Genomic DNA, 12,735 nt, shown 5'->3' on the forward strand with positions numbered 1-12,735 from the left:
TAACACACCAGTCTGTCGGTGTTTTGATGATTGTTGGAGTTTGAAATGACATCACATCCATGTTTCGTTGTTGGTCTACAGATTAACTACTGCTAGTAACACAGTAATTCACTTCATTTTGTGTTCAGACCCAAAGGAACATTATATGCTGCTGGTTTATTCACACAACTGTCTTTAACGCATGTTCAGTACCCAGCTTTACTGGGGTACTGGGCTGTTTGGCAACCTCTGACCTTCCCAGCTGGAATTTTTACTTCATGGGACATTCTTTCATTCTCTAACTGGGGAAAAAATGTGCCAAGTACCACCACAGGTCATTTTGGTTGTCTGCATTTGGCGTTATTGAGTTTAAGTTTTATAGCTGCCCATTACTGTAAACCCCTTTTCCCATTGGAGGTCATTGTTTCACATTTGCCAACTGCTGCATGGATTCAGTATTTAGTAAGCTAATAAATTTAATGTGATCATTTTTTTTTTTGCATTTTAATAATGTTTTTTTATAGTTTGATAGTATTTCTTTGTACTTGAGACCCATACCTTATACATATAGTGACAGAGGGGTTCAGGTGGAGATAATGTCTCTTCAACAACAATATTTGCTCAATTTAGGACACGGGATCTTTCAGGCATTACCTGTAACAGCAATTAAAATTTTCCATGTCAATATCTTCCTGGATAAAAGTTGTGGGTGATGGAGCTGGGGCAGTATTGAAGCTCATAGTTTAAACTGAATTGCAATAGTAAGAGAGAGAAGCACATGTGTGACATTAGTTTGATATGTGTCAAAATGTGACCCAAAATAAACGTTTACATGTTTTTAGGTTTCTGTTCCAGCTGCGGTAACGGCCATCTCACCCTGAACAGCTGTTTGCCAACTAAGTATTGAAAACTCTATAACTGGAGACAATACCAGTGTTACAAAACATTCTGTGACCCATCAAATATTGAGACTAAAGAGCATGCAGTTGGGAACTTGTCTAAACACTCTGCTGTCTACTAACCTTAATTAAACCTGATTTAAACCTAAAACTAAAGAAGTCTATGTTGAAATACAGATTGCACCACATAGGGTCACACTATATGACTGGTCTCAGAATACGGTAGAACACGAACACATTGAATTCCTCAAACTCCTGTAGACTTTAATTATGGGTCAAAGTTAAATTCAGCTGAATTTAACTTAGTCTCTTGTGTCTCAGTCTCCACCCACACAAAGACAAGCTCAAATCTAATTTCAAAAATACTTAATCACACCTCTGTATCATCCACACACAGCTAGGGTAATGGAACATTTTTAAAACTAGGTCCAACGAATGAGAACATTTCCAAACTGTTTTTGCTTTTCCCCCGCTTACTGCCTCCCCATATCTTTGTGCGATTGCTGCACCTCTATACAGACACGCATGCGTTACACTCAGAAAATAACAACAATGGTGCTGTACAGTGTTGTGTGCATGCTTAGTTTTTTCCCAGCTTGTTTCCCTCAAGCCACTCATAATTTAAGAGTTTTTTATGTGCATTGCATCCATTCATGTCAATGCTTTGGAAGTGGCAGGGACTAACAACGGAGACACTGGCTCAATCCGATTATCGCAAATTAGTAAGGAAATTTAAGCCAAAGCAGTCGTTTGTCAGCTGTCACCATAAGTGCTGTCCAAATGGAGCTAGCAGCAAGGAAGGAGGTAGGAAGATGAAGCAAGATGCTTCTTAACATAGTTCAGTTAGCAGGAGGTCCTACCAACGTTGCTATCTGCTGCTTAGCGGTTGCCGTTTCCCGCAATCCTTTACATGAAATGTTAGCACCGCTTATGCCTATGCAAGCATGCCATTTAACAAGAATACAATATTTTTTCCCTGTACTCCGTTGCACGTGCAAATGTTCACCCTTTCATACACTGCCTGGCCAAAAAAAAAGTCGCCACCTGGATTCAACTAAGCAAATAGGTACAAGCCTCCTATTGGATAATTACTGGGTGGGTGATTATCTTTCAGCTGGCAACAAGTTATTTAACCCCAACTGGTGCAATGACTTGCTTCTCATTTCCTAAACAACCATGTCGAAAGACGCATCCCGTGGTCGTGGAAAAGACGTTAGTCTGTTTGAGAAGGGTCAAATCATTGGCATGGATCGAGCAGAGAAAACATCTAAAGAGATTGCAGAAACTACTAAAATTGGGTTAAGAACTGTCCAACGCATTATTAAAAACTGGAAGGATAGTGGGGACCCATCATCTTCAAGGAAGAAATGTGGCCGGAAAAAAATCCTCAATGATTGTTTTGGCTTTAAGACGGAGAGCTTCAGCATCATCCATGTATTTTTGTGTCCTGTAATGCAGTCCAGAAGGACTAAAGGGCAGATTATACTTCTGCAAACGCACACATCAAATGTCGCTTGGGTCTGTCGGTCTGGAATTTCTAGGGACGCACAGCAGTTTCCCGACAAAGCGCAAAGGGGAGCCTGTTCAAGAACTTTGGAGGTGCTGGTGGGAGTGTTTATTTTCCAAAACAACAATGGCTCATCTGCAAGATATCACGGAGATGGATTTAGAGTTGCTAGTCATCCAAGAGGACCAGGTTCTGTTAATGGAGTTGGCAAAAAGACTGATTAATCTTTCGTCGTAGTTGTCCAACGTAGTTGTTCCTCAGTTTTTTAGACAGTCACCCAGAAAGGCATACCAAGGACCGATCACAGCTGCTTTTTGTCTGCGCACTTCCTCTTGAGGTCTGCATGTGTTTGCAACCGTCTGACGCATGGTCAGGATTTTTTTTTAAAGTGCGCGATGACGACAGATTTGACGGTTGTAGAGGCTATGCGTCAGAAGCATAAATTGGCCTTAAAGCTGCCTGTATTCAGCAAAGCAGTCCCAAGGTTCTATCCATGATGCTGTTCTTACTATTACTGAAGGTTGAACAATTTTGCTAAAAATCTAAATTGCGATTATTTTCAACCACTTTTGTGTTTGCAGTTTTATTATGATTTTCTGTTGCACTAACCACAGACATGCAGATATTTCAGTTTTTGAAAGCTTGCTTTTTCAGAGTCCATCCATTGTTGCAGGACTTCACTGTAACATCTGGTTCTTATTTCTACTATCATGCAAAGATCAGCAAACTCTCTTCCTCTGTGTGTCGGCAAACCCACTTTCAGTTTACTAACGCCACCTAAAGGGCTGCAGGGAGATATTTATAGTCTTTCTCGTTTTTTAATTTAATGTGACTAAAATTTAGTGAAAATTTATTATTGATTTCATGAAAGATGAAGAAACAGGAGGCATGAGCTGCAGTTTGTCCAATTTGGAATTAGCCAGAAAACCCAAAGTCTTAAGGAGTCTGAAAGGCTCTAAATACAGCGAAAATTTCGATAAGTTGACAGGCGTTACACTGTTGTCTCTAGATTTTCCTGAAACCAGAGCGCTGAACTCTATTCAGTTTCAGAGCCAGACAGAAAGGAACTAATGAAGTTGGTTTTTCAAAATAAATTGAAATGTTTCATAATTTTATACTTAACTTCAAACTCTGAATATGGTTAAAGTTTGGAATTACAAGGTATACATTTGTATAGGGCTGAAACAATTAATCGGATTAATCGATTATTGAAATAATTGCAAACTAATTTAGTAATCGATTAATCATTAACTGGAGAATAGAAACTGTAAAACATGGATTTAGCTGACAGGGTGACCCTCTTACAGCAGCAATTATACCAAAACTGTAAAAAAAAAAAAAAAAATAGGAACATTTTGCATTTAAGATCAAACAAATCTTTTCTTCCATCAACATGGTTTATCCAGAGCTCCTTAAGTGAAAAAGTTTTATCTTCACCTTGTTTGAATTTGTAAAAAGTCTTCTTTAAAAAATCTTTGGCTATCTGATTATTAATCGGTTAATCAAAAAAGTTATGGAAAAATTAATCAATTTGCAAATAATGTTTAGTTGCAGCCTTACATTTTCATTAACTACTCTATATCTCATATGATTTATTCTGAAGGTGTGACATTTTATTTTGACATGGTAGTAATTATATGTAGAAGAGACCCTGACAGCCATTTTCACTTCATATTTTTTTAAAGTACATATACTTAAATGTGTATTTAATGGAGTTAAGCTTTTGAAAAAAACTATTGTACATAAAAAAAAATAAAATAACAATTGCCTTAGTAAAGTTACAAGTAATGCTGTTACTATCTAACTTGATCTGCTCCTATCCTATCAACATTGGGAATTTTTAACTCGCTTACTTCCAGAACTATCTATTGGTAAATGGCTAAAAGTTAAATTAATACTTGGGCAATGTTAGAAAAGGAAATCTTTTTATAAGTGTTGGGGGGTGTGGAGCGATATCATCTATCAATTAACATCACTGATGTAGATAGATGTTCTTGTTGATTTATCCAATTTCTAACTTATTATTTCTGACTTTTTGGGTAACAAAAGGATCACAAATACTTGAATACTTTTCAAGCACAACAAATTAGCTTTAAAATATAAGTGGCACAACAAATAAGTAGAGATGCATTATAAAGTTATTACAAACCAATACTGATTTCACATTTAGCCAGTTTAATTTATTTCTAAGGACATGTAAAAACCAATACTTGCTCACTTCTTTCCTTATATTCTTTCATCAGTACAACAACCTGAAACTCCACCAAAGGTGGTGAGAATTTACCCACCGGGTCAAATATTTTAATTTCCCTGCATGACACTTTAGCAAATATGTTTCCAAAAATTATTTTGCTGTAGGGATTTTGGACCCATATTTCAAAGACTATTGTAAATCTAAAACTTAGCCCTAAATGCAACAGATATCCAGGATTAAAGGAAATGTGGGTTGAAAGTTTCTTGGTAGAGAAGTTTTTTTTTTTTTTTTTAATCCAGCAAAAAAATAAGAATTAGTTTTTTTCCATCTGTGCATCAAGGATTATCTCTCTAGCCTTTCTGATCATTTTGGAAACCTGAGCTAAAACTTGGACAAAATACGCTGCTTGCTGCATTAAGCAGTTAGAACAAGTGTCTAGAAACACTGATTCACTGTTCCAAAGGTCCTGATGTTCACAGCTTTTAAAGATCAGGACCATAACTTAAAAGCTTAAAAAGGATGTTGGAAATACAATGTCCTCAGAAGGGATTCCTCTGTCTGAGAACCTACAGCATATTTTCCTCCTGCTCCATCATTAAAGGATTATTGGCCTTTGAGTTTTAGTTGATCAGACACACAGTAGCTGGTTTCTGTTACACAATGGAAATAAATTAGATTCTTCTTTTAATTGCATCATATGACCCCAATGTGCGTCAAAATGTTTAGGGTTTTTTTTTGTGTATAATGTGTAGATTAATGTTAAAATGGTATAAGAATAGAGAAGCTGGATCTCTCAGAACGTGAATGGGTGCTGATAATAGCAATGTTAAGATGCTCTTGTGAGGATGCATGTAATACAATTTGAGATAATTAAAAAAACAAACTGTTTTAAGAGATCAAAGTCTTAATGTTTTTTGTATCTTTGTTCACAGGTCCAGTCAAAGAAAAAGACAGTTAAGGATGCAGGAGCCCAACAATGGATTTCTCCTTCTCTTTCATGCAAGGGATCATGGGAAATACAATTCAGCAACCCCCTCAGCTCATTGACTCAGCTAACATCAGACAGGACGGCTCCTGCGACACCGGCAGTGACCCGGGTGAAGATAGCGGTCCCTCTTACGATGCTGCCCTGGATGCAGAGTTTTCCTATCCGCCATCAGCCTCGGAGGACATGCCACAGGTCCCGAATGGCTTCCCCCCTGGTCTGGGCATTTACGAGCCCCAGCCTAAGTTCTCCATGTACTCACAGTTCCCCAATGGCTCGGCTAATGGCTACGGAGCGATACGGAGCTACGGGGAACACGGCCTCCTGCCGGTGGAAGGAACCGTCCTGAGAGGACCTGGTCTCAATGACAGACCTCTGTCTCCTGTGTCTCCCCCACTGCCCATACATCATCCACACCTCCACCACCATCCCCCCCACCACCACCACGCACATCCCTTCCACTCGAACCCACCTCACATACAGACCCACTCACACCGACATACTCCTCCCCCACCACCGCTGCCTGCCCAGCACCAACTGTCCCAGACGCCTCACATCATTAGCCACAACCTACCACCCTCTCAGTTGCTACACCTGCCTTCCTCCAGTCCTCCGCCCTCCCTAGTGGACAGTACTCCATCTCAGCCAGCGCTTGCTCCATCCAACACCCCAGGTGGGGTCCTGAAGAAAACCAGCTCTCCAGAGATCAAGCTGAAGATCATTAAGACTTATCAGAATGGAAAAGAGTTGTTTGAGTCTGCGCTGTGTGGGGATCTGCTGCAGGAGCTGCAGGTAAAACATAATTTATATATATATATATATATATATATATATATATTTTTTTTTTTTTTTTAATTAGGGTTGTCACAATATTTTTTTACAATAACATTTTTGTTACCAGGGGAATAAAAACAAAGACCCTAAAATTTAACAGAAATATTTTTATTAATAAATAAAATACCCTAAATATATACAATAAACAATGAGAACTACATTTTGAGGTTGTATGCTTTGCATAATATTAAGCAAGCATGATAAAAAAAAATAACAAAATTAACTTAAGTGTTCCTTCCTTGGCTATGCTTTACACACATAACAATGACACTAGCCAAACCAGTTAACAAACAAAAATAAATGCTGTATTCTCAGCAGTTGCATCTGTTAAAAAAATGAATCAGAAACTGCAAAGTGCACAGAATTATTCAATCACACATTGTTTAGAAAGTGCATTTCCCTCTATTCTGCACTCTAGATGAATGACAGTTTAGGTTCCACTGGTGGTAGGACTGGCCTCAATCTGCTTTTATTTTCATAGCTGGATGGTAGAGTCGGCTGTGTTTGATGGTGTTTGCACGCAGGTCTACTTCTCTTTGCTTTATTCTGTGACTTGAAGAGAGAAAATCACACTTTTCAGTCACCAACATTTATGTAAACGTATTAACTCTATGCTTATGTATACTGACACATGTATACTGTAATATGGGGATACTTCGTCCCTGATTTATGTACTTACGTTGTTTATGATCATTAACGTGACGTTAGCCTTGAATTGCTAGCTGGGGCTAATGGTGGTATTGATATATTGAGGCTGAAACAGTTGATCTGATTAGTCGATTATGGAATAATCATCAACTGGTTTAGTAATCGTTAACTGCAGTATAGAGACAAACAGAACCTCAGCACATAGAGCAAACCACTTGGAGAAGTAATTATACAAAATAATAAAAAGAAATATGTTGACCTTTTGCATTTAAGGTAAAAAAAAATAATAAAAAATCGTCTTTCAATGTGCTCTATCCAGAACTCATAAAGTGGAAAAGTTCTAGATTCACCTGGTTTCGTTTTATAAAAAAAAATTCTTTTTAAAAGATTTTGCATGACTAAGGTCTCTTTGTTACCTATTTTCTAACCTATCAAAGGTTATTATCACAGATTAGGCAATACATGCAAAGCATATCTTATTACATTTTTATTGCCCTATTGGTAGGGCATTGGCTGACAATATAATAAAGGCTACTTTAATGCCTTATTAAAATTTCACTGTCACCCTACATGGTGTCAGTTAAATGGCCTTTAGCTCATCCTGTGACTCACACCTGATGTAGAGTTTAGTTTCTGAGACGGTGAAACCGGTGGACTGTAGTTTGGACATTTTGTTTTGCTAATGATATGCAGCTTCTAACCTAAGGTTGATCATGTGTAGCATTCAGGTGTAGTTCTACATGTCGTTATGCATCATTACACACAAATCTGTTATGCAGAACTTTTGGAGCTGATTAGGCAAAGCGACACCTGGTGCTCACCTACCAAAGTTTGGGTTGAGCCAATCACAGTAACAAAGGAAATAGCAGAAGACGGCATGAGAAACCACGGTGACAAAGGTGAAGGATGTAAGAATTCATCCTGCAGCCTGAGGGTTAACATAAGCTCTGTCTGTAAGAGTGTCCTCCGTAGATGGTCACCTGTGTATGGCAGCCTTTCTTCTGTCCGTTTTTGGTTACAAGCTATCATCTTATGGAGTGATATTTTGTTGAAAGCAAAGAACTCATTTTGTTAATGGAAATATAAATAAAAAAGCAACCAGATATAGATGCATATATTTGAAGCCTCAATAGAATGCCTGCTCTGGACCAATGAAAATGTTCATGCATGCAGACAGTCTTCACTCCAGAGGAAAGCCCCCCACAGAACAGGAAGAGACTGGGATCTTTAAAATGTAATTTGAAGAGAATGCAATTCCTAAAACACAACCTGAAAATGAGAAATTAGGAGAAAGCATTTTTTCAAATATAAAATCGTAAAAAAAAAAACAAAAAATAAACACATTTTTGATTCAGCTGTTCCTTTTCTGGATTACTTTTTTTTAAAATATTCATTTACAAAATGTACTATTTGATTAAAACAATAATGGAACATTATTCACTTTGAATGGGTGAATTACTGAATGAAGTGTAAAGTTCTTTGGAGTTTCCTAAATTGAAAAGGCGCTACATAACGGGCCATTTGCAATTTTTCACAGCAGCAGCTACACATATGTCCTCCTGAGCTGCCATGTTTGTTTTAAATTGGTTGAAGGCTCGGCATCTCTTGCTTTTTTCACAGCTTTATGTCCCGTCTTAAACTGTAATACTGCAGCATTATTGGCTGACCCTTCTATGGCCTTTTTGAAATGATTAAAACGAGTACAGGAGAAGATGGATTCTCGTGTGCTTGTAACTCACAAATACTATGAGAATTCAGCTTTCAGGCAGTGTCACTACCCAATCCGTCCCGGAAGCACGATTCATTCTGCGCATGCGAGAATAGATGTACATCCGGGTGTCCATAAATACTGTAATTATGGTACTAAAACTACTTATTTCTATCCTTAACTCACCAAAGAATGCTAATACACATCTTTAAAAAAATGTTTTATGAATTTTGTGAGACAATTTTTATGCTTTTAACATTTTTTTTTTCATTAAAGTGCTTCTCTGAAGTCATCATCAGACATGCTCAGAGCAGTCTGGCAAAATATGATTAAACCATGTTTATCTGCATTTTAGTTGTTTCTTTCTTTAGATTATGCACTATATATAATAAGGCTAAAACGAAACGTAAACATAAAACTCAAAAAGACTAGATTTATGGTTAAATCCAAAGCTAAAAAAGATAGCCACTGAAAGTAGCGTAGGATCCCATTTCCGGTGCAGAGGCAAGTGATAAAGCAGAAAGGATTTTAAGGCATTCATTTTCTCAGGAAATACATTATTAACCTTTAACACATTATATTTTAGTACGTTTACTATTTTTGGGGAGGGAAAACATCATTTAGGTATTTTTAACTAAATAAAATAGAGGACGACCCGGATGTATATCTGGATGCGCACAAATGAGCTGATAGCTCATGCGCAGAACGGATCGTGCTTCCGGGACGGATCGGGTAGAGACAGGCAGGGTTATGCAGCTCCAGCTATTAGCAAATCTGATCTAAAGGGGGGAAAAGGTTATGGTGTCAAAACAGTGATGATGTTTAAAGTGGTGACGAACAAAAAACAAACAAAACAAAGAAGAAACACCTTATTGATTTACTAAGAGACAATAAAATGTCATTAAAATGGGGCTTGAAAAGCACATATGATTATTGCAGTGCATGGTGAGCTAAAGTCACCGTTCCCCCCTTTTTTTTCTTTTTTTTTAACATTTTTGGGGTGTTTAATGCGTAGTAAGGAAAAGACAAGGTAAGAGCAGTTGCAAAGATTCTCTATCTTGAAAAACTTTCTACAACCAGTAGAACTAATCCATATGAGCATGATAACTGAACAGAGGATTTATACGACCTGCCGCCATTCTCAGATGCTGAGCTTATTTTCTATCTTTTCAGTAGAGTATACAGATTTTTTTATGTTAAGAAAGCAGTAGCAGTATCAGGGGGGGGAAAAAACGTAATCAAAATAGCTGCTGTTTAATATCAGAAATGAAAAAAGCTCTTCTATAAAATAATTCATCATTGCTCTAACACACTTGAAGGAATGTGAAGTTTGTTGTCCAGAGTGGATGGATGATGTAAACATACAAATCTGAGAAATGGTACTAAATGATTGTGGCTGAACTGGTGGTCCTGTAAAGCACTGAGATCTTCATTGTTTGAAAATCTAATAAATCTGGAACCACCTGGACCCTACCTGAATCTAATGACACTGACTAATGGCGGATCAGGAACCCGAGGAATCATGTTTTAGAGTTAAATCTGTCTAGAAGCTCGACTACGGCTTGTGCATCTGTGGTATTGAGGCTAGAAGGACATGGCTCCTAGTTTAAGTGTCACTCAGCCTTTTTTTGCATTTAAACGGGGTCTATGGGGTGGTATTTTCTGATTGCAAAACAAGTTTTCATCCTTAAATTAAAGTGTCATGTCTTGAGAAAATCAGGCGCTGCTTATCACTGACCGCAATGAGTTGTGAGATTCTTGTAAAGTAGCTGGTTTGCGGAAAGAGTTGGATAACAGTCAGATGTAGAGAGGACCTTGTTGACAACCTGCTAGAGTTCAGTGCAACTCAAACAGTTGTGACGATTCTTCAAGCGGATATTGATCTATGGGTATGGACACTTACAACACTTATAAATCTTTACCCTTTTTTATAGATTTACCAAAATGCGTCTAAAAACATTGTGCATGCTCTTGCTCAGAACCCCAAAGCTCTTTCCAATATATTCAGTCTGTTTTTTTCTTTCGATGGTGATGCTGTTTTTTTGGTGGTATTTATTTTTTTCAGATATAATGATATTAAAGAAAAACACATATGTTGTCATCATTACTTTCCGTCTCATCTTCAGGAGTCTCAGAAGACCGAGGCCAATCAGATTCAACGCAGACACGAGAGGAAGAAGGAGAAGAGGAAAAAGAGCGCAAGGCTGCAGATTCAGCATCAGCAAACTATTCAGGAGAGCCTAGAGCAAGCCGGTACCACGGCTCAGATGGAGGAGACCCACATCCAGCCGCAGCCAAGAGAACTGCAGCCTCAGAGTGAGCCGCTGCCGACACCGCCGCCGGTCCATATGGAGATGCCTCAGAGGACCGTTATTAAAACTGAACCGAAAACACCAAAGGTATGAGAGAGCTGGGCTTTAATTTCCAATCGCCATATGTTTGGTCAGACCAGACCAGTAACTAGTTCATCTACGCCTTTAGGTTCCTAAAGTCCATCATCCATCAGTGATCCAGGAGACGGGGTTCTGTAAGGAGTTTGTGATTGGAGATCTGGTGTGGTCCAAGGTGGGCACCTATCCCTGGTGGCCCTGCATGGTATCCTCAGACCCACAGATGAAGGTCCACACTCGCATTAACACCAGAGGTAGGAACTATTGACTGCACAATCGTCTCCATCTGTGTTTTCAATGCTTAAGCTTGTAACTCCTCTTGTCAACAGGACATAGGGAATATCATGTCCAATTCTTCGGCAGCGTTGCAGAGCGAGCCTGGATCCATGAGAAGAGGATAGTCACATACCAAGGGAAGCAGCAGTTTGATGAGCTTCAGGCCGAGACGCTGCGCAAAGCCACAAACCCTGTGGAGAGGCAAAAAGTATGTCTTTTTAGAAGGATTATGTTATTATTTCATCAGTATATTAACATGAAGGGGAGGCATTCAAGCCCGGATGGATACCTTTAAAATCACAGGTTTGCAAAGTCTTTACATCCTTGAAATCATTTAAAGGAGGACTTTGTAAAAATCTGAACCTAAATTAAAGATAATCGCTATGATATCAATGTTTCCAGTAGGGCTCGACGATTTTGCCAGACATTAAAATTGAGATTAATTTCAACAAAAACTGCGATTTTATTTCAGTTTTTTTTTGCACTGGCTCCAATGTTTCACCTATGGCTTTCAGTTTTTGAAAGCTTTTTTCCAGAGTCCATTGCTGCAGGACTTAACTTTAACCTTTGAGTGAAATAAATGCTTACTTCTACTAGCATGCTTTGATCAGTGTGCTAGCTGCAACACTCTCTACCTTTCTCTGTGGCTGTAAACCCACTTTATGCGTTTTACTGCCACCCAAAGGGCTGGAGGGAGAAATATAGTGTCTTACTCTTGCTAACTGTAATTCGACTAAAATTGAGTGGCTCTGCGATTTGAAAATAAGATTTTGTTAAATTGTGATTATATTACAAATAAAATTAATTATCCAATCCTAGTTTACTGTGTTGTTTAGTATCAAGACAATATTTTTATGCTTGCTATTATACTGAAGGAAATCATTATATCATGACTGATGTTAAACCAGAAAAGGGGTGGGACAAAAATTAAGTGTAAACTTCCAAACACTGTTTTTTTTTAACATGTACTTTTATGATGAAGATGTAGTAATTTACCATGTTGGTTCAGGAGCCTCATGTCTGAAAAGACTACCTGCTACATATTTTTCTTTTTTCCACTTGTGCTAAATAAACAATTAGAAATATTACTCAAATGTGATTTACAATGCTAGATCTTGACAGGAGGTTTGGCCTAGTTTCCTCTGTTTGACTGTTGTAGAAGCTGTGATTGCTGTATAGTTTGACTTTTCTAACGTCTTAAAGCAGTCTTTGATCAATGCTTGGCTTTGAACTTCTGCTGCTGCTTCACTTGTTTTCAGCTCAATGATTCAGTTTTACATCTTTGTGGGGAGTCGTTCACAGACTGTTTGCCAAG

General features: G+C 38.2%; 1 protein-coding gene across 4 annotated transcripts in view; it reads left to right on the plus strand.

The window, feature by feature from the left end:
* nsd3 (nuclear receptor binding SET domain protein 3) overlaps positions 1 to 12,735 on the plus strand; it is a 40,331-nt gene that overhangs the window by 2,431 nt on the left and 25,165 nt on the right. For all 4 annotated transcript variants that reach the window (XM_038277224.1, XM_038277226.1, XM_038277227.1 and 1 more), the window contains exons 2-5: positions 5,512 to 6,356; positions 10,881 to 11,153; positions 11,236 to 11,398; positions 11,474 to 11,628. In XM_038277224.1, the coding sequence (XP_038133152.1) occupies positions 5,556 to 6,356; positions 10,881 to 11,153; positions 11,236 to 11,398; positions 11,474 to 11,628 (1,392 nt within the window). In that variant the 5' untranslated portion in view covers positions 5,512 to 5,555. The remainder of the gene's footprint in view (positions 1 to 5,511; positions 6,357 to 10,880; positions 11,154 to 11,235; positions 11,399 to 11,473; positions 11,629 to 12,735) is intronic.

Source organism: Cyprinodon tularosa, unplaced genomic scaffold, assembly GCF_016077235.1.
Source record: "Cyprinodon tularosa strain WSP-4 unplaced genomic scaffold, ASM1607723v1 ctg130, whole genome shotgun sequence".
NCBI lineage: Eukaryota > Metazoa > Chordata > Actinopteri > Cyprinodontiformes > Cyprinodontidae > Cyprinodon > Cyprinodon tularosa.